At 44.5% G+C, this 25187-nt stretch overlaps 1 protein-coding gene across 3 annotated transcripts in view; it reads left to right on the forward strand.

The window, feature by feature from the left end:
- LOC142740885 (gamma-tubulin complex component 5-like) overlaps positions 1–24689 on the forward strand; it is a 29992-nt gene extending 5303 nt beyond the window's left edge. The window contains exons 4-7 of one of the 3 annotated variants that reach the window (XR_012880905.1): positions 10461–10535; positions 10756–10890; positions 23365–23518; positions 23642–24689. Coding sequence is in view for 1 of the 3 variants with exons in the window: in XM_075850310.1 (XP_075706425.1) it covers positions 10461–10535; positions 10756–10818 (138 nt within the window). In the remaining 2 variants the exon portion in view is untranslated. Of the gene's footprint in view, positions 1–10460; positions 10536–10755; positions 11043–23364; positions 23519–23641 lie in introns of those variants that run through there. The other 2 variants (XR_012880906.1, XM_075850310.1) reach the window with 2 other exon arrangements.
- Positions 24690–25187: the final 498 nt, after the last annotated feature.

Below are 25187 nucleotides of genomic sequence, written 5' to 3' on the forward strand. Positions count from 1 at the left end.
CAAATAGTTTGCGCTATACTAGCAAAATTAGGATGGAACATAAATTTAAAAAAATCAAATCTAAACCCATCAAAAAGATGTGTATTCCTAGGAACTCTGCTGGACACCTCCAAGCAGATGTCCTTCCTTCCAGAAGACAAAATCAGTCCCCTGATAGGATATCAGAGGTCTACCTAGTCCATATGACCTCTTTCAGGAAAGATGTCTGTCCTGGGCCTCATGACATCATGCATCCCAGCTGTACTATGGGCTCACTTCAGATCCAGGGCCCTTCAGTGGGACATTTTAAATCGGTGGGACAGGAGCAGTCTCTCCCTAGATCAACCCCTACACATCTCATCCGCAGCAAGGCTGTCTCTCAGATGGTGGTTGAACAGAGAGAACCTCATGCTGAGTATTCCATGGAAGTTAACCCCTACTCTCAACATTACCACAGATGCGAGTCCTTGGGGATTACGACTCCTCTTTTCTTCAGGGTCAGTGGGATCAACAGACCATTCAGGGATCCTCCAACTTCAGGGAACTGGCGGCAGTTCTTCAGGCCTTCAAGAGATCCATGCCAGCAATTTCAGGTCGACACTTAAAGATCTATTCCGACAACACGCCCACAGTGTCTTAAATCGGCCTCGCTGATGGACTTATCCTCACAGATCTTTTTTTCCTGGCAGAACGCCACCTATTGACCCTATCGGCTGTCCACCTGAAGGGGAAAGACAACCAGGTGGCAGACTTCCTAAGCTGAGAAAGGCTTCGCCAATCAGAATGGTGCCGAATACAACCGTATTTCAGAAAATTATCCTCAAATGGGGGACCCCATCAATAGATCTACTCACATCCAAGGAAAACAGAAAGACCCAAAGATTCTTCTCCCTAAACCCTTTAGACCACCCAACAGAAATAGACGCATTCTCCCAGTTTTGGAGTCAAGAGAGGGGCTACGCCCCCCCCCCCCGAGCCTCCTCCCTGGAGTAATAAAAAAAGGTCAGGGAAGACAAGGCCAGTGTGATATTAATAGCCCCCTTCTGGCCAAAGAGACCATGGTTCACGTGGTTGAGGAAAATGTGTTCAGACCAACCATGGGTTCTCCCGAACATGTCAGATCTCCTATATCAAGGCCCAGTAATACACCCTGACATTCAGAAACTCCATCTGACAGCCTGTAAACTGAAAGGCTAATCCTTAGGCAAAGAGGATTCTCCGAATCCATCATTTCCACCCTACTAGCCAGTAGGAAACCGGTTACCTCAAAAATATATCTGAGGTTCTGGAAAGCATTCTTGAATTTTGCAGGCAAGGATATTAATGCTTTAACCAAACCAGATATCCCTTTTAATATTGGATTTCCTCCAGGCAGGGTTAAATAAAAATCTTAGGCCTACTACTTTAAAGGTTCAGATTTCTGCTTTAAGTTCCTTCTTTAATTCTAAATGAGCAGAACACCCCTGGATCAAAAGATTCCTAACCGCAGCCTGCAGACTCAAAAACCAGATGAGATCCCCAGTTCCTCCCTGGGACTTAAATCCGGTTTTCCAGGCTATGATAAATCCACCATTTGATCCAATGGACTCTATCTCCATGAAACTGCTGACACTCAAAATTACGTTCTTGTTAGCCACTACATCAACCCGTAGAGTGAATGAGATTCAGGCCCTCTCTGCCTTCCCTCCACATACCCTACTGTTAGACGATAGTCCTCTTAAAAACCTTACCAGGATTTCTTCCTAAAGTGGTCTCTCCCTTTCATTTAGAACAAGATATTGTTCTTCCCTCCTGTGATTCCCCAAAAAATCAGAGGGAACAACAGTTTAACTGCCTAGACGTAAGAAAATGCCTAGTCCAGTACCTAAAGATTACCCAGGATCTAAGATCCTCAGAAAATGTGTTTGTCCAGTTTCTGGGTCATAACAAGGGTTCGGCAGCCAGTAAAGCCACTATAGCGAGGTGGATTAAGCAGGCCATACAATTAGCTTACATAAATCAAAAGCTCAAGCCCCCAGAGTTTTTCGGAACTCACTCCACCAGGGCTGTGTCCACTTCGTGGGCAGAGAGAGCAGAGGCATCTCTAGACCAGATATGCAAGGCTGCCACATGGAGTTCTCCTCACACCTTTTTCAAGCACTACCGATTACAACTGCATACAGCCTCTGACTTGGCCTTTGGTAGAAAGGTGCTACAAGCTGTGGTCCCACCCTAAATACTGATTTCTATTTTACATCTCCAGGGGTGCTGTCATAGGTGAAAGGGTAAAAGATTGATTACTTACCGGTAAGCGTTTTTTTAAGAACCTATGACAGCACCCCGCTGTTACCCTCCCTATGGACCAAATGAGCCATCATTAGGTAGATCGCATTGAGTTAGGAGGTGGCCGGGATTATGTAAACGACCTAGCTTGCTGTGCTATGCTGTTTCTGCAACTCCCATTCACATCTATGGGAGTTACGGAACAGCATAGCTTGGCTATTTCCGTACTCTGGCCATCTCCTAACCCATTGGCCGGAGAGCAGCGACAGTGGGAGACGGTATTACGGGGGTCAGGGGAACCCATTGTAAAGATAAATGCAGGTAGAATAGGTGGGACCTGGTTCTATCTTTCGTGTCTATTCCATAAATGTCAGTGATGGGAATACCCCTTTAAAAGGGTTGATCCCAAAATACCCTAAACTTCTAGTTAAAATTCTCCATTCCCATGCTGCCACCAACTCTGGTTCACCTTGAGGGCTGGATATGAACGAACTACCTTGCTTCCGTCCATTTGCTACTGCAGGAGTTTGTCACTTTGCTAAATGTCACTGTAACTGTAGCATGTTGTGATATAAAAGGGTAACTAAACTTTTGAAAAAAACCTTTGACTAATGACGTGTCAGAAGTTTTGATCGGTGTGGGTCCGAACACTAAGACACCCACCAATCGCTAAAACGAAGTGGCAAAGTACTTGGGTGAGTGCTGTGCCGTTTTTGTTTCTGATCGCCTTTCCTCGGAGCGGTGTACCGGCTCAGTAGAAAGTCTGAATCTGTACACCGCTTACTCGTCTTTCCGAGGAAAGCCGATCAGAAACGCAGCGGTATAGCGCTCACCCAAGTACTTCTGCTGCTTAGTTTCAACTATCAGTGGGGGTCTCAGTGCTCGGACCCACGCCGATCAAACCTGACCTGTGACATGTTAAAAGTTTAGTTACCCTTTAAGAATTTTAACTACAAGTATGCAATGCTAAATACTTTTGTCTCATTCGCCAAAAAAGGTATCCTATCTACAATATTTTTTGTCTTTTTTTGACAAAGTATTTAACCCCTTAAGGACGCAGCCTAGTTTGGGCCTTAAGGCTCAGAGCCCATTTTTCAAATCTGACATATTTCACTTTATGTGGTAATAACGTCGGAATGCTTAAACCTATCCAAGCGATTCTGAGAATGTGTTTTCTCGTGACACATTGGGCTTCATGTTCGTTGTAAAATTTGGTCGATATATTCAGTGTTTATTAGTGAAAAATTGCAAAATTGACAATTTTTGAAAAAATAGCATTTTTCAGGATTTAAATGAGTCTGCTTGTAAAACAGACAGTTATACCACCCAAAATAGTTACTAGCTCACATTTCCCATATGTCTACTTTAGATTGGCATCGTTTTTTGAACATTATTTTATTTTTCTTGGACGTTACAAGGCTTAGAACAGAAAAACAGCAATTTCTCATATTTTTAAGAAAATTTCAAAAGCCTTTTTTTTAAGCTACCTGTTCGGTTCCGAAGTGGCTTTGAGGGGCCTATGTATTAGAAACCCCCATAAAACAGCCCATTTTAAAAACTAGACCCCTCAAAGTATTCAAAACAGCATTTAGAAAGTTTTTTAACCCTTCAGGCATTTCACAGGAATTAAAGCAAAGTGGAGGTGAAATTTGCAAATGTCATTTTTCTTGCTGAATTTCAATTTTATTCAATATTTTTTCTGTAACACGGAAGGTTTTACAAGAGAAACACTACTAAATATGTATTGTCCAGATTCTGCAGGTTTTAGAAATGTCCCACATGTGGCTCTAGTGTTCTCGTGGACTAAAACACAAGCCCCAGAAGCAAAGAAGGACCTAGTGCATTTTGAGGCCTCTTTTTTTAGGTTTGAAGAGGTGTCGAGGTGCCAAAACAGTAGGAATCCCCCAATAGTGACCCCATTTTGGAAACTACACCCCTCAAGGAATTCATTTATGGTTGTTGTTATCATTTTGACCACACAGTTTTTTCACAGTACCTATTTGAATTGGGCTGTGAAATTAAAAAAGTGTTTTTTTCCAATAAGATGTCATTTTTTTATTTCAATTTCTTATTTTCACAGGGAACAAAATACCCCATTTTGTTGCCCAATTTGTCCTTAGTGCAGCACTACCCCATTTGTGGTGATAAACTGCCGTTTGGGCCCATGGGAGGGCTCAGAAGGAAAGGGTTACCATTTGGCCTACTGGAGCTTTTCTGATGCTAAGTCATTTATGCAGAAGCCCCTGAGGTACCAGTACAGTTGAAACCCCCGAGAAGTGACCCCATTTTAAAAACTACACCTCTTAAGACATTCATCTAGAGGTGTAGTGAGCATTTTGACCCCACAGGTACTGTGTAAAAGATAATGCGCAGTAGATGGTGCAGAGTGAGATTTGCAATTTTATATATATATATATATATATATATGCCTTGTCAGTGTCCGATATAGTGTGCCCAGCATGTGCCACCGGAGATATACACCCCATAAGCTGTAATGTGGGTTCTCCCGGGTACGGCAATACCCTACATGTGGCTGTTATCTGCTGCCTGGGCACACTGCAGGGCTCAGAAGGGAAAGATGAGGGGGATAAGCTGTGCGGAGTGCATCAGGGTAAATTAAAAATTAAGGGATGTATGATAAATTCGAAAACAATTTTTCATACAGAGCCCTGGTTTTTCGGGACACGTGTCGCATTGGTATGTTGTGTCCTTCCTTATCCCCCTCTTTGAGCAGACTCTGCACCTCTTTTGACTTTTTCCCTACTTGCCAGTTTGGGGAAGTGTTGCCCTGGTACGATGCGTGTGCCTCGCTTCCAGAAGTACTGGGTGCCCCCCCTTCTTGGTCCCTAAAGATTAGGTTCTTGATAATCACCTCTTGAAATTCCAGGAAAGTTCCCCTCTGGCCTGCACGGCCAGCTTCTTATACCACACCCTCGTTTTCCGCATGGCGCTGTAGGGTTTCAGGACTTGATCTGACAAGTCCACCCCTCCCTTGTACATATTGTAGTCCAGGATGCAGTCTGGTTTGGGGGTCTCTGTACTGGTACCTCGTACAGGTACATGGGTACTGGTGTGGCCATGTATTGTTAATACAAGGACATCTCTCTTGTCCTTGTACTTGACACACGATATGTTGCTGCTAGAATGTGCCCTGCTCTCGCCCCTTCTGAGTGTTTGCCCAAGCAGAGTCTTAGGGAGGCCTCTCAGATTTTTTCTAGCAGTGCACTTGAAGAGTGGGACGCTGGTATAAAAATTATCCAGGTAAAGGTGGTAACCCTGGTCCAGCAGTGGGTGCACCAAATCCCACACAATTTTTGCATTAATTCCCAATAAGGGGGGGCATTCTGGGGGCTGAATACTGCTGTCCTTCCCTTCATATATCCTAAATTTGTAGGTATACCCTGATGCACTCTCGCACAGCTTATACATCTTCACGCCATACCGTGCCCTCTTACTCGGCAGGTACTGGCGGAATTGAAGCCTCCCTTTAAAATGTACCAGGGACTCATCAATGGAAATACACTTCTCGGGGGTATATGCTTGGGCAAACCGGGCACTAAAATGGTCTAACAGGGGTCTCCGTTTGTACAAACGGTGAAAACTGTGGTCATCTCGGGGTGGGCACTGCTCATTATCAGTATAATGTAAGAAGCGAAGTATTGCCTCATAACGCATCCTGGACATGGCCATCAGGTACATCGGGGTGTGGTATAAGATGTCCGTGCTCCAGTAGGTCCTAATGGACGGCTTTTTCAGAAGCCCCATGTTCAAATGAAGTCCCCAGAACTTGCCCAACTCTGCTGCATCTACAGGGGTCCACCTGTGGGATTGGGCATAAAATGATGTGGGGTTCTTAGTAATATACTGTTGGGCATATAAATTCGTCTGGGAGACCATAAGATCTATAAAGTCATCAGTGAAGAAGAACTTGAAAAAGTAAATTTCACTGAGCCCTGCCGTATTAAATTTTATCCCTGAACTGCCCGTGTACTCTGGGATTTGGGGCTCATAAATGTCTGGTGTGGGGGTCCAAATCGGGTCACTTCGCTCGGGGGATTGAACTGCGGCAGGGTCATCTCGCTAGGGGGCTTCAACTGTGGTGGTGGTCCTTGGGCGTCTCCTAGGGGGTTCCTCTCCATCACTGGATGAGGAGGTGGATAAGTAAAACAGAGTCTCACCACCCGACGACTCTGTGTCGGAGGCAAGTAATGAATATGCCTCTTCGGCACTAAATGTCCGTTTGGACATGTTTGACTTCTTCCCTAACTAGGGGCAATCGGCTGCTACCTAAACCAGCCAAAAATATTATGTTTTTATAGAACGAGTGGGCTTCCCTGACACTAAACCTAACTGGGGCGAGGGTTCCTAACACTAAACCTAACTAGATTTTATTTGAACTTCCCTGAGACTAAATCTAACTAAGGCGACTATTCCCTGACACTAAACCTAACTGGATTATTACGAGCTTCCCTGACGCTAAACCTAACTACGGTGATGGATCCCTAACGCTAGATCTACCTACGGTGACGGATTTTTGGACGCTAAATTCCCTGACGCTATACCTAACTACGCTTTTTGATGGTTCCCTGACACTAACCCTAATACTAAACTAACCAGTTAAATTGTCAAAATTGGATAAACTAACAATTTTTTTTATTTTTTTTTATATATTTTTTTTTTTGTTTTATATGTTTTTTTATAAAGAAAAAATAATCCACAGGGACCAATAAATTGGTCCTGAAGACTAACAAGTATCACCTATCACTGACCAAAAATGTGGGGGGAACACAAGGAGGAAGGGTACAGGAATGGGTAGTGGATGGGAGAGGTGGGATGCTGAAAAAAGCTGTTTTTTTTAGACTTTTTTTTTTAACTTTTCTTTTACTTTATCTTCTCTCTCTCACAACCGCTCCGAACGCCTCGCTATCTCCAACAGAGGCGTTCAGGGCGGGAGCGGCAGGATGTGAGGTCAGGGAGAGGAAGTGAAGTGACCGATCGCCACTATTGGACAGTTACACACTAACTGACCAATAGTGGCGATCGTGGAGGCGGGACCATCGCGCCAGGTCCCGGCGTATTGAGCTGTGATAGCCTGCTGTCGGAAACAGCAGCTGTCGCAGCTCGTGCACGCGCTGATGGAAAATGGCGATTCATTTTCCCAGCGACGTACTATTCTGTTGCTGAGCGCGAACGTGTTGGTTAGCGCGACGGAATAGTACGTCGCTGAGCGCGAAGGGGTTAACATTGCATATAGTTTCTGACTAACACGGTAATACGCTATTTTTACCTATGAGTAGATTACAAAAAAAAACAACTTTTCTTCTCTTATAGGTATGGATAAATGTCAGACAAGCCCTTTTAAAGTGAATGTGTCGCGAATGAAACCTTTTTTTTTTAAGTGTCGTTAATTATTTCTATTATATATTTTTACGTTTTTTGCTGTATTTTTTTTTCTTCCATATGGTGGAAAGTATTAAAAATCAAATATTAATTTGACATATTTTCCTATGTTGGCCACCAGGGGGAGCACTTCCCAGAATTACAGCAAGGTGAATAAGGCAAAGCAACCTTACTCACAGCTGCTGTAAATGTGGGAGGGAATCTCACCCCCCCCCCCCCTCCCACAAGCCAGGAAAAGGTGTCTTCAAATTGCTAAGTAGTGTCCGGCAGCCATTTTGGGTGTGTTATAGGACACACCAAAAGGCTGAGGGTATGTTCACACGCTTACTACACAAAGGGAAAACAGCTCACGATTTTCAGCCATTTTTTAATCTAACTCGCGTTTTTTAACGGCCGTTTTTGGAGCTGTTTTTCTATAAAGTCAATGAAAATCGGCTCCAAAAACGTCCCAAGAAGTGATGCGCACTTCATTTTGGTGGGCGTCTTTTTACGTGCCGGTTTTGGAAAACGACCACGTAAAAAACGCCCTGTCTGAACAGAACGCCATATTTCCCATTGAAACCAATGGGCAGATGCTTGTAGGCGTTCTGCTTCCCATTTTTCAGCTGTAAACATTGTGTGTGGCCTTACCCTTAGGGCTCATTCAAACGAACGGGATATACATCCGTGCAACGCGCATTGCACAGACCTATATTAGTCTATGGGGCAGTACAGACAGGTGCGTGATTTTCATGCATCTTGAGTCCGCTGCGTAAAAGTCACGACATATCCGTTCTTTGAGCGTTTTTCGCGCATCACGCACCCATTGAAGTCAATGGGTGCGTGAAAACCACTCATGTCGCACGAAAGCACTTCCGTGGGACGCGCGTGATTCGCACAACAGCGGTGAAAAGGATGAATGAAAACCGAAAAGCACCACGTGCTTTTCTGTTTACAAACATCCAAACGGAGTGTCATAATGATGGCGGTTGCGCGAAAATCTCGCAGCCGCGCATCATACGGGGCTGACACACTGAGCTGTTAAGTGGCTTTTGCGCAGGCAAAACGCTGCGTTTTTTGCGTGCGCAAAAAGCACACGCTCATGTGAATCCAGCCTTAGGCCGGGTTTACACGAGCGTGTGCGTTTTGCACACGCAAAAAACGCTGCGTTTTGCCTGCGCAAAAGCCACTTAACAGCTCCGTGTGTCAGCCCCGTATGATGCGCGGCTGCGTTATTTTCGCGCAGCCGCCATCATTATGACACTCCGTTTGGATGTTTGTAAACAGAAAAGCACGTGGTGCTTTTCGGTTTTCATTCATCCTTTTCACAGCTGTTGCGCGAATCACGCGCGTCCCACGGAAGTTCTTCCGTGCGACATGCGTGGTTTTCACGCACCCATTGACTTCAATGGGTGCGTGATGCGCGATAAACGCTCAAAGAACGGACATGTCGTGACTTTTACGCAGCGAACTCACTCTGCGCAAAAAACACGGACTGTCAGCGCGGCCCCATAGACTAATATAGGTCTTTGCGGCTATGAAGTATCAGCGGCGCCCGTGCACACTCCGCTCTGCCTGCCACACACACACACGGGAAAAGTCTTAAAGGGGTCGTCCAGGAAAACATGACGCCGCACCTGTCCTCAGGTCGTGTGTAGTATTACAGCTCTGTCCTATTCACTTCAATGGAGGTGAACTGCAATACCAGACACAACCTGAGGACAGGTGTGTCTCCAATCCAGACACTCCTTCTGTCCTGAGGTGACCCGACGGGGGAGGCGGGTGTCAGAGCCACCCACCGCCATCACTTCAGACAGAACCACAAACCTACGGCATGAGGACAGGGCTTGTCCTGAGTGCACTGTCTCTTGTTATGGACAGATTTACAGTCACATGAACCCCGTCGATGAACCGGTAACCTAGGTCCGATCACATGACAGAGGGGGGTCACCAAAAACCCTGTGCACCCTCAGCCCGTCCATCCAGACCTTTCCTGGTTATATCTGCTTCTGGGAAAGCTGGGTGACCACCATTACCCCTCCTACTGGAGTGTGTTTAGGGATGTGACTAATGAACCTCTCACACTCCAGTAGGAGGGGTAATGGTGGTCACCCAGCTTTCCCAGACCCCTGAACGGTAAATCTCTCTAGTTGTGCTGAGACTGAGAGGTTCATTAGTCACATCCCCAAACAGTCTCAGCACAACTAGAGAGATTTACCGTTCAGGGCTTTCCCTGTACAGTTGCATCATGTGTCCTTCATACAGGGGGGGGCCGTTAGGGGTGGTGGCCCATCGGTGGGGGGGGCCCGTCGGGGTTCACAAGAGCGGGGTCTGTGAGATAGAGAGTGGGACAAACAGAGACACATCTTACCTGCAGTGCAGCTGGTCTTCAGTATGGCGCCTGCTATCTCCCTGCAAACAGCTGATCTGCTGTGTGACTCTGACCTGCGTCTGCGCAGTACAGAGCCAGAGAGCAGAGTCAATGTAACGGCTCCCGTTCATTGTGCCCTATGCACTGTTGCTGCCGTATTCCATCTCAGTATGTATCGTTAATCGACACATACAGAGATGAAAAACAAAATGGCAGCCCCCATAGAGAAGTAAAAGAAAGAAAAAAGTAAAACACAAACACACAAATAAAATGTATTTTAATAACATACTAAAAGCAATATTATATATAAAAAAAAAAATTTCGACACCCGTCCTTTAATAACTGTAATGAATGTTTTGTTTTAATGTTATTTAAAACCTAAAAAACAAGACCGATACTTGAGAATATACAGTCAAATCGATGTAAATCATTACATTTTCCTGACCTGTTGTGTGGATTAATCATAGAGGAAGAGGAGCCATTTGATTGGGGAAAATACTTGATGGAAGGGGAAGACATTGGTCTCAGTGCAGACGACACACCGGTAAGTTTTATCTCCTCTTATGTCCATGTAGACTTCGTATTGCGACAATATTACTATGTGCACTCCATTGTTCCATAAAGGTCAATGATAAAAATGTATCACTACACATTCTGCCAACCCCACAAAAAAAATCAGCCGTGCACTTGGCATGTACTGAAACATTTGTATCCTATGGTAAAGTGGAATTTGTGGACTGACTGCTAGTTAAATATGATTTCAGGAGTGGTCTGATATTCGTGAGGAGGAAGATGATCAAGAGACCCTTAGTAGGGAGGACTCATGAATTCAGGTTGATAGGACCCCACTAGATGATTGGGGAAAAAAAAGAGTGCTGCTCCTGTTGTATCATGGAAAGGTAACTATGTGCTATCATTTGGTCTGTCTGTCTGCGCAAACTCCTGTGCCCCTGTCTGCTATCCATCTCATGATATTTTGGATGGTCATCTTATAATTCAAGCGGTTATCCCACCACCTGTTCCTCTAATTAAACCTCCTAAACGCGTTATAAAGTGAATTTAATGAGCTGTATTGGCTCCCAAAATACCGTTTCCATCTCCTTTTTTTTTGTATTGGTATTTCACTGCTGATATGCAACACACAGTAATCCCATAGTATCACAGACCCCACTAAAACTTACCAACTAGAATAAATCAGACAACAATTTCTTTTAACCCCTTCCCGCTCCTTGACGTACTATTACGTCATGGCAGCTGTATCGTTCGCGCTCCATGACGTAATAGTACGTCACGGGAGTAACGGCCGTTTCGGCCGTCCTCCCGACACATACAGGAGCTGTGACGCTGCTGTCTTGTTCAGCAGCTGTCACAGCTCCTACAGCGGGGACCGATCGCTGTGTCCCCGCTGATTAACCCCTTAAAAGCCGCGTTCTATAGAGATCGCGGCTTTTTAGGGGTTAAGCTGCCATCGCCGGCCTGCTACACGATAGCGGCCGGCGATGGTGACTATGGCAACCGGACACCAAACAATGGCGTCCGGCTATGCCATAGACGGAAGCCTAGTGGGTCCTGACAACGTCAGGACCCACTATGCTTGCTGTCAGTGAGTAGCTGACAGTTCTAATACACTGCATGTAGTGCAGTGTATTAGAATAGCGATCAGGGCCTCCTGCCCTCAAGTCCCCTAGTGGGACAAAGTAATAAAGTATAAAAAAAGTTAAAAAAAGATGTGTAAAAATAAAAGATTTAAAAGTAAAAATCCCCCCTTTTCCCTTATCAGTCCTTTATTATTAATAAAAATATATAAACAAACAAATAAACTATACATAATTGGTATCGCCGCGTCCGTAACGGCCTGAACTACAGAACTATTTCGTTATTTATCCCGCACGATGAACGCCGTAAAATAAAATAATAAACCGTACCACAATCACAATTCTTTGGTCACTTCACCTCCCAAAAAATGGAATAAAAAGAGATCAAAAAGTCGCATGTACCTAAAAATGGTCCTGATCGAAACTACAGTTCGTTACGCAAAAAATAAGTCCTCGCACGGCTTTATTGATTGAAAAATAAAAACGTTATGGCTCTTAGAATAAGGTAACACAAAAAGTGAATGATTGTTTACAAAACGTATTTTATTGTGCAAACGCCATAAGACATAAAAAAAACTATAAACATCTGGTATCGCCGTAATCGTATCGCCCCGCAGAATGAAGTGAATGTGTCATTTATAGCGCACGGTGAACGCTGTAAAAAAAAAAAAACAATAAAAAAACAATAGTAGAATTGCTGTTTTTTAGTCACCACGCCACCTAAAAATAGAATAAAAACTGATCAAAAAGCCGCATGCACCCCAAGAAAACTACAATGGATTCCTCAAGGGGTCTAGTTTCCAAATTGGGGTCACTTTTGGGGGGTTCCCAATGTTTTGGCACCACAAGATCTCTTCAAACCGGACATGGTGCCTAATAAAAAAGAGGCCTCAAAATCCACTATGTGCTCCTTTGCTTCAGAGGCCGGTGCTTCAGTCCATTACCGCCCGAGGGCCACATGTGGGATATTTCTCAAAACTGCAGAATCTGGGCAATACGTATTAATTTGCGTTTCACTGATAAATCCTTTTGTGTTATAAAAAAAATGGTATAAAGAGGATTTTCTGACAAAAAAAAATGTAAATTTCACCTCTACTCTGCTCGAAATTTTTGTGAAACACCTAAAGGGTTCATAAACTTTCTAAATGCTGTTGTGAATATTTTGAGGGGTCTAGTTTCTAAAATGGGGTATTTCATAGGGGTTTCTAATATATGGGCCCCTCAAAGCAACTTCAGAACTGAACTGGAACCTAAAAAAATAAATAAATTAGGCAATACTTCGCTTCTTACATTATACTGATAATGAGCCGTGCCCACCCTGAGATGACCCCAGTTTTGACCGTTTGTATAAACGGAGACCCCTATTAGACCGTTCCAGTGCCCGGTTTTCCCAAGCATACACCCCGAGAAGTGTATTTCTATTGATGAGTCCCTGGTACATTTTAAAGGGAAGGTTCAATTCCGCGAGTACCTGCCGGGTAAGAGGGCAAGGTATGGCGTGAAGATGTATAAGCTGCGAGAGTGCATCAGGGTATACCTACAGGTTTAGGATATATGAAGGAAAGGCCACCCCCAAACCAGACTGCATCCTGGACTACAATTGGTACATGGGAGGGATGGACTTGTAAGATCAAGCCCTGAAGCCCTACAGCGCTATGCGGTGTGGTATAAGAAGCTGGCCGTGCACATCATACAGATGGCTTTGTACAATGCGTACGTGCTACGTCGATGTGCAGGCCAGACGGGAACTTTCCTGGAATTTCAAGAGGTGATTATCAAGAACCTAATCTTTAGGGACCAAGAAGGGGGGGCACCCAGTACTTCTGGAAGCGGAGCCACACGCATCGTACCAGGGCGGCAACACTTTCCAGGGGAAGTTCCCCAAACTGGCAAGAAGGGAAATAGTCAATAGAGGTGCAAAGTCTGCTATAAGAGGGCGATAAGGGATGACACAATATATCAATGTGACACGTGTCCCGAATAACCAGAGCTCTGTATGAAAGAGTGTTTTAAAATTTATCATACATCCCTTGGTTTATAATTTACCCCAATTTTACTTACCCTGATCCACTCCGCACAGCTTATCCCCCCTCGTCTTTCCCCTCTGAGCCCTGCTGTGTGCCCAGGCAGCTGATAACAGCCACATGTAGGGTATTGCCATACCCGGGAGAACCCACATTACAGTTTATGGGGTGTAGGTCTCCGGTCAAAATGCTCACTACACCTCTAGATGAATGCCTTAAGGGTGTAGTTTTTAAAACGGGGTCACTTCTTGCGGGTTTCAACTGTACTGGTACCTCAGGTGCTTCTGCATACATGACTTCGCACTAGAAAATCCCCAGTAGGCCAAATGGTGGTCCTTTCCTTCTGAGCCCTCCCATGGGCCCAAACGGCAGTTTATCACAACAAATGGGGTATTGCGGCCCTCAGAACAAATTGCGCAACAGAATGGGGTATTTTGTTTCTTGTGAAAATAAGAAATTTTCAGCCAAAACTACATATTATTTGAAAAAAATAATTTTGTTTTCATTCCCAGCCCAATTCAAATTAGTTCTGTGAAAAAACTATGGGGTCAAAATAGTCACAACACCCATAAATGAATTCCTTGAGGGGTGTAGTTTCCAAAATGGAGTCATTTGTGATTGGTTTCTATTGCTTTGATAGCTCTGGGGCTCTGCAAATGCGACATGGCACCCGAAAACCAATCCAGCAAAATCTGGACTCCAAAGAACACACAGCGCTCCTTTCCTTCTGAGCCCTCCCATGGGCCCAAACGGCAGTTTATTGCTACAAATGGGGTATTGCCGCACTCAGGACAAATTGGGCAACAAAATGGAGTATTTTATTTCTTGTGAAAATAAGAATTTTTGAGCTAAAATGACATATTATTGGAAAAAATATATATTTTTTTTAATTCCCAGCCCAATTCAAATAAGTTCTGTGAAGAAACTATGGGGTCTAAATGGTCACATTACCCATAAATGAATTCCTTGAGGGGTGTAGTTTCCAAAATGGGGTCACTTTTGGTGGGTTTCCATTGCTTTGATACCCCTGAGGCTCTGCAAATGCGACATGGCACCCGAAAACCAATCCAGCAAAATCTGGACTCCAACAAACATATAGCGCTCCTTTCCTTCTGAGCCCTCCCATGGGCCCAAACGGCAGTTTATCACCACAAATGGGGTATTGCCACACTAAGGACAAATTGGGCAACCAAATGGGGTATTTTGTTCCCTGTGAAAATAAGAAATTTTGATCACAAATGACATTTTATTGGAAAAAATGACATTTTTTTCATTTCACAGCCCAATTCAAATAGGTGCTGTGAAAAAACTGTGCGGTCAAAATGGTAACAACAACCATAAATCAATTCCTTGAGGGGTGTAGTTTCCAAAATGGGGTCACTATTGGGGGATTCCTACTGTTTTGGCACCTCAATACCTCTTCAAACCTGGCATGCTGCCTAAAATATATTCTAATAAAAAAGAGGACTCAATATGCACTAGGTGCTTCTTTGCTTCTAGGGCTTGTGTTTTAGTCTACGAGCGCAGTAGGGCCACATGTGGGACATTTCTAAAAACGGCAGAATCTGGACAATACATATTTAGTAGTGTTTCTCTGGTAAAACCTTCTGTGTTACAGAAAAAAAAATGAATAAAATTGAAATTCCGCAAGAAAAATGAAATTTGCAAAGTTCACCTCCACTTTGCTTTAATTCCTGTGAAATGCCTGAAGGGTTAAAAAACTTTCTAAATGCTGTTTTGAATACTTTGAGGGGTCTAGTTTTTAAAATGGGGTGTTTTATCAGGGTTTCTAATACATAGGCCCCTCAAAGCCACTTCAGAACTGAACAGGTACCTTAAATAAAAGGCATTTGACATTTTCTTAAAAATATGAGAAATTGCTGTTTATGTTCTAAGCCTTGTAACGTCCAAGAAAAATAAAAGAATGTTCAAAAAACGATGCCAATCTAAAGTAGACATATGGGAAATGTGAACTAGTGACTATTGTGGGTGGTATAACCGTCTGTTTTACAAGCAGATGCATTTAAATTCTGAAAAATGCCATTTTTTCAAAATTTTCTCTAAATTTTGCAATTTTTCACCAATAAACACTGAATATATCGACCAAATTTTACCACGAACATGAAGCCCAATGTGTCACGAGAAAACAATCTCAGAATCGCTTGGGTAGGTTTAAGCATTCCCACGTTATTACCACATAAAGTGAAATATGTCAGAATTGAAAAATGGGCTCTGAGCCTTAAGGCCAAAACTAGGCTGCGTCCTTAAGGGGTTAATAAACTTTGTGGCCATTTTTTATCCAGAGTAACATATAATAATAATAATTAAAAACAGAATAACGATATATTGAAATCTTAAACTAATAAAATATCAATATTTAAACCAATAAAATAAAAAGTTCGCCCAGCATTAGCAGGGTGACAAACCCCTCTAAAAAAATATAACGACAAGAAGGAAATCAAAGACCTGAAGGAGGGAGGGTGTGCGTCGGTCCAAATCTTCAAAATGAACTGCTTGAACACGACGGCTTTTTTTATGGCCCATTTTCCCGCCTTTGAAATTCAAATGTCCCATCAGCTGATGCCAGCAGAAAATCTTCCTAGAGATAGAAAGTTCTGGAACCTGCAAATGCATTGCTGACCCAGGTCCAATCACCTGGAACCAAAGAATAATCTGCCTGGAGACAGAAACATCTGGAACCGCCTCATGCCACCACCACAGCTTACACAGGGGATGCCAAGACAGTAAGTACCATTCTAAAAATATAGACATGAAGGGAGAAAAGAGGGAAGGGTAAGGGTATGTGCACACACACTAATTACGTCCGTAGTTGACGGACGTATTTCGGCCGCAAGTACCGGACCGAACACAGTGCAGGGAGCCGGGCTCCTAGCATCATACTTATGTACGATGCTAGGAGTCCCTGCCTCGCTGCAGGACAACTGTCCCGTACTGAAAACATGATTACAGTACGGGACAGTTGTCCTGCAGCGAGGCAGGGACTCCTAGCATCGTACATAAGTATGATGCTAAGAGCCCGGCTCCCTGCTCTGTGTTCGGTCCGGTACTTGCGGCCGAAATACGTCCGTCAAATACGGACGTAATTAGTGTGTGTGCACATACCCTAAGAGAAAACATACACAAAAACACATGCTTTCCACTATAAAACCTTAGGAGGTTCGTGCCCCCACGTGTCCCCCAAGCGATATCTTGTGGGGCCCTTAACATTAGGATGGATCTTATGGTGGCACACGTGACGGATCTTGCGAGACACTTTCCTACAAGCCCCTTCCCCTGCCACCATATCGCTGCCGGAGTATGATTCTCCCTCCCTGCTCTGCTCACTACAAACCATTATAAATAATCCTATGATGTTCTGAATATCGGCATAGCAGGGATCCACTACTGCACACAGGATGCTATACCGTGAGAAAGATCAGTCAAAGACACTAGGCAAAGAGCATCTAGTGAATTCATCCGTCGCTAGGTGCTCTCTAGATCCGGACGCACGCTGAAACAGACTTCACATATGTATCCAGCTATAGCATTACTGGACGGAAGTGCACAGCGGCATACGCGCAAAACAGCAGGGGGCGCCATATAAGGAAACGGGGTCATGTCTATGGATTAATACAGATTTTGTAATGCGTTTAAATAGATACATAACTAACTTTTTGACATGGGATCGTTTTATTAGCACTTGCTGTGGTGGGACAACCTCTTAACCCCTAGCCGCACGAGTCAGTAACTATACATCGTGGCGGGAGGTTACTTCCCGCACGAGGACGTATAGTTACTGAGACGGTCGGGATTTTGGAGGTCAGCTGTCACCGACAGCTGATACTCCACTCTTGCCGGCCAGGGGTCCTTTTTCTGCTGATTTCGGCAACTAACCGTTTAAATGCGGCGATCGGTTGCCGCATTTTAGGGGTTTCTAGCATATCGGCAGTCCCCGCTCTGAAATCGCGTGGTTTGCCGATCGTTAGCATGGCAAACGGAGGCCAAACAATGGCCTCCGTGTCTGCCATGCACAGAAGCCTATCAGGACCAACCTTCTGGCTGGTCCTGATAGGCTTCCTCTTAGAGTGACAGGAAGTCACTGTCTCGTTCCTGATGCACACCGTCCCCGACAGCTGACGCTCTAGTGTTGCCGATCAGCGGCTCATCGACGCTGATTTCGGCAATTAACTCCTTAAATGCGCCCATACAATCGTGGGGTTTGAAATGTCAACCGGAGGCCCGACAACGGTCTCCGGGTCTGCCATGCATGGAAGCCTATGAGGATCAGCCTCAGGTTTGCTGTCAGAGTGACTGTGATGTCATCTCATTAACATTAGCCCATATTTTTATGGTATAGAATGAGAGCTTGTCACAGCACTGAGTAGTAATACAACCTTCAGCACTCCAGCTGTTGCGAAACTACTACTGACAATCAAAGGACTTATTATTCCAGCCAAAGACTGTCAGGGCATGCTGGGAATTGTAGTTTCACAACAGGCTGGAGTTCCGAAGGTTGCTGACCCCTGTAATACTGTTTTAAGTCTTAACCCACATCGATATTACAGAAAAAAAGTGGGACCTATAATATTAAACACAAAAAATGGCCATACTCACAAATTGGGCAGGTATAATCCCAACAGGACGCAGCCAGGTCAAAAATGCTGCTGAAGGAAAGTGCTCAGGTGTGTTAAATAATAGCCACTCCCACTAGCATTGAGGGGAGTGGCGTGTGGTGCATGGGATATGTAGTAAAAAGTAAATGAATAGTGTATCATGTGCAAGTAGTAATAATGTGTGATAGGCTTCCTCTTAGAGTGACAGGAAGTCACTGTCTCATTCCTGATGCACACCGTCCTCGACAGCTGACACTCCAGTGTTGCCGATCAGCGGCTCATCGCCGCTGATTTCGGCAATTAACCCCTTAAATGCGGCAATCGCCGCATTTAGGGGGTTTGTAGCGCATCGGCAGCCCCCATGCAATCGTGGGGTTTGAAATGTCAACCGGAGGCCCGACAACGGTCTCCAGGTCTGCCATGCATAGAAGCCTATGAGGGCCAGCCTCAGGCTTGCTGTCAGAGTTACTGTGATGTCACACTGACAGTTGGAATACGTTACACTACTAGGTGGTGTAATGTATTCTAGCAGCGATCAGGTGTTTTTTTTTTTCCTATAAGTCTGTTGAAACCGTTACAAAATATGTGTACTTTTTTTTTTTTATCATTGCGTTCATAACGACCCAAACTATTAAACTATGATGTTATTTTTCCCGCACGGTGAACACTGCAACAAAATAAATGAAAACCTATGCCAACCAAATAAATGGAAAAACTATTTTTTGGTCACCACCCCTCCCAAGACATAGAACAAAAAGTCGCATGTACCCCAAAATAGTACTAATAAAAACAAGACCTCCCACAGCTTTTTTGACTTAAAAATAAAAAAGTTATGACTCTCAGAATATGGTGACAAAGAAAATAAATTATTTTATAGAAAATTGATTTTATTGTGCAAACCCTGCAAAACATAAAAAAAACGATATAATATGGTATTGCCGTAATCGTACCGACTTGCCGAATAAAGTAAAACTTAATTTATTGCGCATCGTGAACGCCGTAAGAAATAAAGAATTTAAACCGCCAAAATCGCTGTTTTTTTGGTCACCTCAGCTCTAAAAAAAAAAAAAAGTAATAAAGTGAACAAGAAGTTGTATGTACCAATAAAAGCTACAACTCAACCAAGTTGTCAATTTTACCGCCCGGTGAAACACGTAAAAACAAAACCCCAAAAGCTATGTAGGAATCAGTTTTTTCCAGTTTCAACCCGCAAATAATTTTTATTCCGTTTCCCAGTACATTATATAGTACTTTTAAATGGTGTCGATAGAAACTACAACTCCTCCCGCAAAAGATAAGCCCTCACACGGAAAAATTAAAAAGCCAGGGCTCTTGGAAGGCGGGGAGTAAAAAACTAAATTGAAAACGCAAAAAAGGATCAGTCCTGAAAGGGTTAATTAATTTCGAATAAAAAAACATTTATGACCACATGGGGTATTGCCGTACTCAGGAGAAATAGCTTTTTAAATGTTGGGGTACTTTTTCTCTTTTATCCCTTGTGGAAATTAAAAAATTAAACATTTTAGTGGACAAAAATGTTGATATTAATTTTCAGGGCCTAATTCCACTAAATTCTACAAAATACATGTGGGGTCTAAAGGCTAACTATACATCCCTCATGGAATTTTTCTGGGGGTAGTTTCCAAAATGGGGTCACTTTTGGGGGGTTTCCACTGTTTTGGTCCCTCCAGGGCATTGCAAGCGCGACATGACACCGAAAACCATTCCAGCAAAATCTGCGCTCCAATATCCAAAAGGCGCTCCTTCCCTTTTGAGCCCTGCTGTGAGTCCAAACATCAGTTTATGACCACATATGGGGTATTGTCGTAATCGGGAGAAATTGCTTTACAAATGTTGGGGTGCTTTTTCTCCTTTACTCATAGCAGAAAAAAAGTGATTTTCATCTTCATAGACTAATTCCACTAAATTCTTCATAAAAACTGGTGTCAAAATGCTAAATATACCCCTAGAAAAATGCCTTGAGGGGTGTAGTGTCCAAAATTGGGTCTCTTTGGGGGTTTCAACTGTTTAGGCACAACAAGACCACTTCAAACCTGACATGGTGCCTAAAATGTCCTTAAAAAAAGGAGGCCCCAAAATCCTCTAGGTGCTGCTTTGCTTCTGAGGCCTGTGCTTCAGTACGTTAGGACACTAGGGCCACATGTTGGATATTTCTCAAAACTGCAGAATCCGGGCAATAAATATTGAGTTGCATTTCTTGGGTAAAACCTTCTGTGTTACAGGAAAAAATTTATTACAAATGAATTTCAGCAAAAAAAATGTAATTGGTAAATTTCACCTCTACATTGCTTTAATTCCTGTGAAACGCCTAAAGGGTTCAAATACTTTTGAGGGGATGCTTTTAAATCTGTATTTCCACGCATGAGACTTAACTCCTTTTCATACCGGAGATAACACCGCTGCTGAAAGACCGCATGGGTGCCGACACCACTGGGCTGCAGCACTAGACGTAATCAGCTAAATAAGCCAATCAGAGGCTGAGCTCGTAACCTCTATCACCATGCTGCCAGCTGAATAAGCCGATCAGAGGCTGAGCTGGTGACGTCTATTGCTGCAGCCCAGTGGTTCTGGCACCTGAGCAGGCTTTTAGCAGCTCTACTATGAAGACACTTTCTCCGACATGCTGGCCTACTGTCCGGCGAGTGAGGGTTGATGGAGCACGTTTTCCTCACTTATTGATCTCCAGTACAGACCAGCTGAGAGTGATGTGCAGCTCTGGATGTGAATGGAGGTAAATTTGCAATTTTTTTTTACTAATTTAGAGCCTGTGTTTAGTGTTTTTATGCAACTTTTAATTCACTTTTTATTAAAAAAAAAAGTCTTAATTCCTGTATACATAGAAGCTGTATCGTCCGGTCTGATCCGCGTTTGGCAGTTTAGCTGAACTGACAACTCAGCTGAAAGCTGGTCCTACGTGCCTCTGACACACAAGATCCAGCTAATAACTATCACATCTAAGTTGTGAACACGCAGGGCCAGCTTTCAGTTGAGCGATTTCAAACAAGACGATGCAACTTCTATGTATACAGGACACATAGAAACTGTATGGTAAAAAAAAAAAACTTGCGAAACGTTATTTTAAAAGTTGCATAAAAAACAAATACATCCATTTAATAAAAGCTATCTACACCTCTTATTAGCAAGTCCTGTTACCGCGTTAATATTTACCTGCATAAATTTGGGTTTTTTAACACCACGTATTCCTACATATTGTTGATTTGAATTAGGGTATGTGCACACACACTAATTACGTCCGTAATTGACGGACGTATTTCGGCCGCAAGTCCCGGACAGAACACAGTGCAGGGAGCCGGGCTCCTAGCATCATAGTTATGTACGATGCTAGGAGTCCCTGCCTCGCTGCAAGACAACTGTCTCGTACTGAAAACATGATTACAGTACGGGACAGTTGTCCGGCAGCGAGGCAGGGACTCCTAGCATCGTACATAAGTATGATGCTAGGAGCCCGGCTCCCTGCACTGTGTTCGGTCCGGGACTTGCGGCCGAAATACGTCCGTCAATTACGGACGTAATTAGTGTGTGTGCACATACCCTTACTGTAAATTATGTACTCCTCCTCGGCTAAAAATACTCCTCAAAAATGCTAAGCAGAGTATTTTTACCCTTTTGGAAAATATGTAATGCGACCTCTGGCCAGAGGAATAAAAGGACTAATAGTTTAAGTTCTTATGTGGCAGATTTGCTGCAGAACTTAAAGGGACTCTGTCACCCCCCCACCCCCCCCCCCCTAAATTACAATAATCCGTTAATAGCTTTAAAAACACTAGTTAAGAATCTGTAATTTTTATCTTTCTACTCACTTGCATTCCCTTGTGTCAGGCCGTGCGCTGCATGCTTATAAGTCCTTGGAGTCCTCTCCATTATATCGCCAAGCTTTGTAGTCCTTTCTGTGCATCAGCATGCAGCGCACGGCCTGTTTGCAGGTTTACATCGGGTGAATGCAAATGAGTACAAAGATAAACATTACAGATTCGGAATTGAGCGTTTTCAAGCGATTTACTGATTATTGTAGTTTTAGGGTGTTCTCAAAGGTGCCGGAGTCTCTTTAAACTCAATACCATACATGTGAATGGGGATGTTTCTGTAGCAGGTTCATGACTTACTACAAAACCTATTCAGATGCATTAATTTCTGCAACAAATCTGCCTTGTGTGAACTTACCCATAGAAGGATATATGACTGAAGGATAAGACTACACCTGGTTGGTTTGCAATCAGTCTCCACTTTAGATGCTTTTAAACAATGAACTAAAATTGGTTGCAAAGGTAGACATACTCTAACTATTAGGGGGGATGCACATGAGCATGATTTGCGTGCGTGCAGGGCGCGGTTTTTTTGCGCGCCACGCATAGCCCAATAGAAGTCAATGGGGCAGTTCAAACAGTGCGTGTTTTTTGCGCAGCGTTTGTTCGCTGTGTACAAAACGCAACAAGTTCAATATCTGCGTATTTCGCGCATCACGCACCCATTGAAGTCAATGGGCACGTGAAAATCACGCATGTCATACGGTGGCACCTGCGCCGAACGCGCGTTTTTCACGCAGGACACGTTGTCTCTATGCTAAGGAGTTTGACCTAACTAGTTGAAACCAGCAGAAAAGCAGGAAGTAGCTTAGAGAACAGGTTTTCAAAAAGAGGCCAAACCGTTTACTCCAGCACCACAAGCAGCTTGCACCATGCCTCGCCAGATGGATGTTGCTAAGCTCATCGCTTTAGTTCAGGAGCGTCCTGAGGTATGGAACACCCATGCGGAGTCATACCATGACTGGACAGTCAAGGAGGCAGCATGGGAGCATATTGCCGAGGCGCTGTTCGAGCAGGAGTGGGCCGACAGCCGCACCCGTGACCGCCAACGCATTGGTGAGTGTATATATGTGTGTCGACATATATGTGTATAATGCCATCAATATTGCCTATTGCGTCCCTGTTGAATCAATGCCTGTCATTGGCAACGTTTCCGTTCAGTGGCATCTTTATAGTATCAGAAAGTAAGGTGTGTTCTTGTGTGGACGTGTGGTACAGTAGTTTATATGCACTGTCTGTGTGCGCAGTAACATCTGGTGTGTTTCTTGAATGATGTGTTCTTTATTATTTATACAGTGGACGATGTAAAGAGCCGGTGGCGACGTACAAGTGACCAGTTCCGGAGAGAATATGGTTCCGGCGGCCGCAGCGGAGAAGGTGGCACCAGGAAGCGCCGCTATATTTATTATGAGCAGCTGTTGTTCCTGCGGGAAATAATGGACATGCGACCGTAAGTACTCGTTGTTGTCCCTTTTTGCAAACGTGACCTCCCAAAAATGTCAGATAAGCCAAAGCTGCTTTGTGTTTGCACAGTAAATTGTGTTCCTCAACTGACGTCTCCCCTATATTCTAGAACTAGCGACACTCTTGACGCGTCGGAAGAGGAGGCACGGCCCGAGTCTAGCCAGGCGTCCGAAGCCGCCGCTCCCCTGGTCACCCTAACCCCGGACCCCACCAGAGAGGATCCTGTTCGTTGCCTCAGCGCCTGAAACTGGGCCACCGGACCAAGTGCCACCTAGCCATGCAGCACCCCGCCGCAGACGCCCTGTCAACCCACCCGCAGGTGCACAGGTGGACGCGCGTGTTCTGGAGTACCTGCGGCGTGCAGCTGATGAGGACAACCACTAATTTTTTTGTCGCAGCATGGCACCTTTAATGCGCCGGGTACCAGTGCATAGGCTGGCGCGGCTGCAATCCAACATGCTGTCGCTACTCGACAGTGCTACACCCCCGCTTAGTCCAGGGCGGTGCTTCACAGCTATCGAGCAGTGGCGTAGTGTCTTTATGCCCTCCGCGGGGGTCCATTTGCCAGGGCCCTCACAACCTGCCCCTGGCATATCGCAGATGCCGCAATATCCTCCAGGGCCAAGATACCTCTCCCCTGGCCCAATGGCTGGCCCTGTCCGTCACTTCCCTCCATACTCCCTACCTGCCCCAAGTTTACAGGCTCCCATGCAGCCTCATGGCTACCAGACCCAGTATCATCCCCACTATGCTGTGCAGGAACATCCTCATCAGGCCCGGGGACAGCATAGTGGTGCTGATATGTCTGCTTACACCTCGCCGCCCCATGCCTTTCACAATCTGTAGGGGAGCGTGTGTTCTAAGGCCAAATGTAAAGAAGCCATGACAGCCTAGGAATCCTTCCAGGATACTTTATGCAATGCATCATGTTGGTGCCATTTTTTGTTGGGGTATGCTCTCCCGCGTGTGTTTTTTTGTGTTATGGAGTGTATGTGCAAATAACAAACGCCAAAGTTTTATATATTTCACTCCCGTGTGGACAATCCTTCTGTTGCATAGCTCACCGATTTCTACAGCCTCTACCGCTATGAGGTGCCATGGCATAAGAGGCTTGGACGGTATGACATTTCTCCACAACATCGTTGAGGTCTTTGCTGATCGGAAGGGGTTAGGAATACCAGGAACTGAGGTGTTATTAGTATAGTTATTGTTTGCCCATACCTACCTTTACTCAAGCAGAAAGGGGCGCTGACATATAGGGCAGGAAATCCTTTGTCTACACAAGAGGATGTTATGTCTGGGAATTGTTGGCTTAAAAAAAGGGTATTCCAAACCCCTCCCGAGCTTTAAGCTCGCAACCCATGTCAAGGGGCCTCAAGTTTTGCGAGTCCCTAACCCTACCCCCCCCCCCAAACCAAAAAAGGACTAGACGGATAAACAGACGTTCGACAAAATAATACTAACTTCACCACAACTCAAATGGCTACGTTCTGCCAGGGTACATCTCCAGGCTGGCTGTCAAAATACTCAGCAAATTGCTGGCGCACTCGCAGGCCAGATGTCGGTGGCCGCCCTGGCCGAGCAGCCTGGGCGAGGCTGGTGGTGGGTGCAGTTGTTAACATTATTCCCCATCATGAGCTGCATCATGGATGCGG

The sequence above is a fragment of the Rhinoderma darwinii genome, chromosome 2, assembly GCF_050947455.1.
Source record: "Rhinoderma darwinii isolate aRhiDar2 chromosome 2, aRhiDar2.hap1, whole genome shotgun sequence".
NCBI classification, from domain to species: Eukaryota; Metazoa; Chordata; class Amphibia; order Anura; family Rhinodermatidae; genus Rhinoderma; species Rhinoderma darwinii.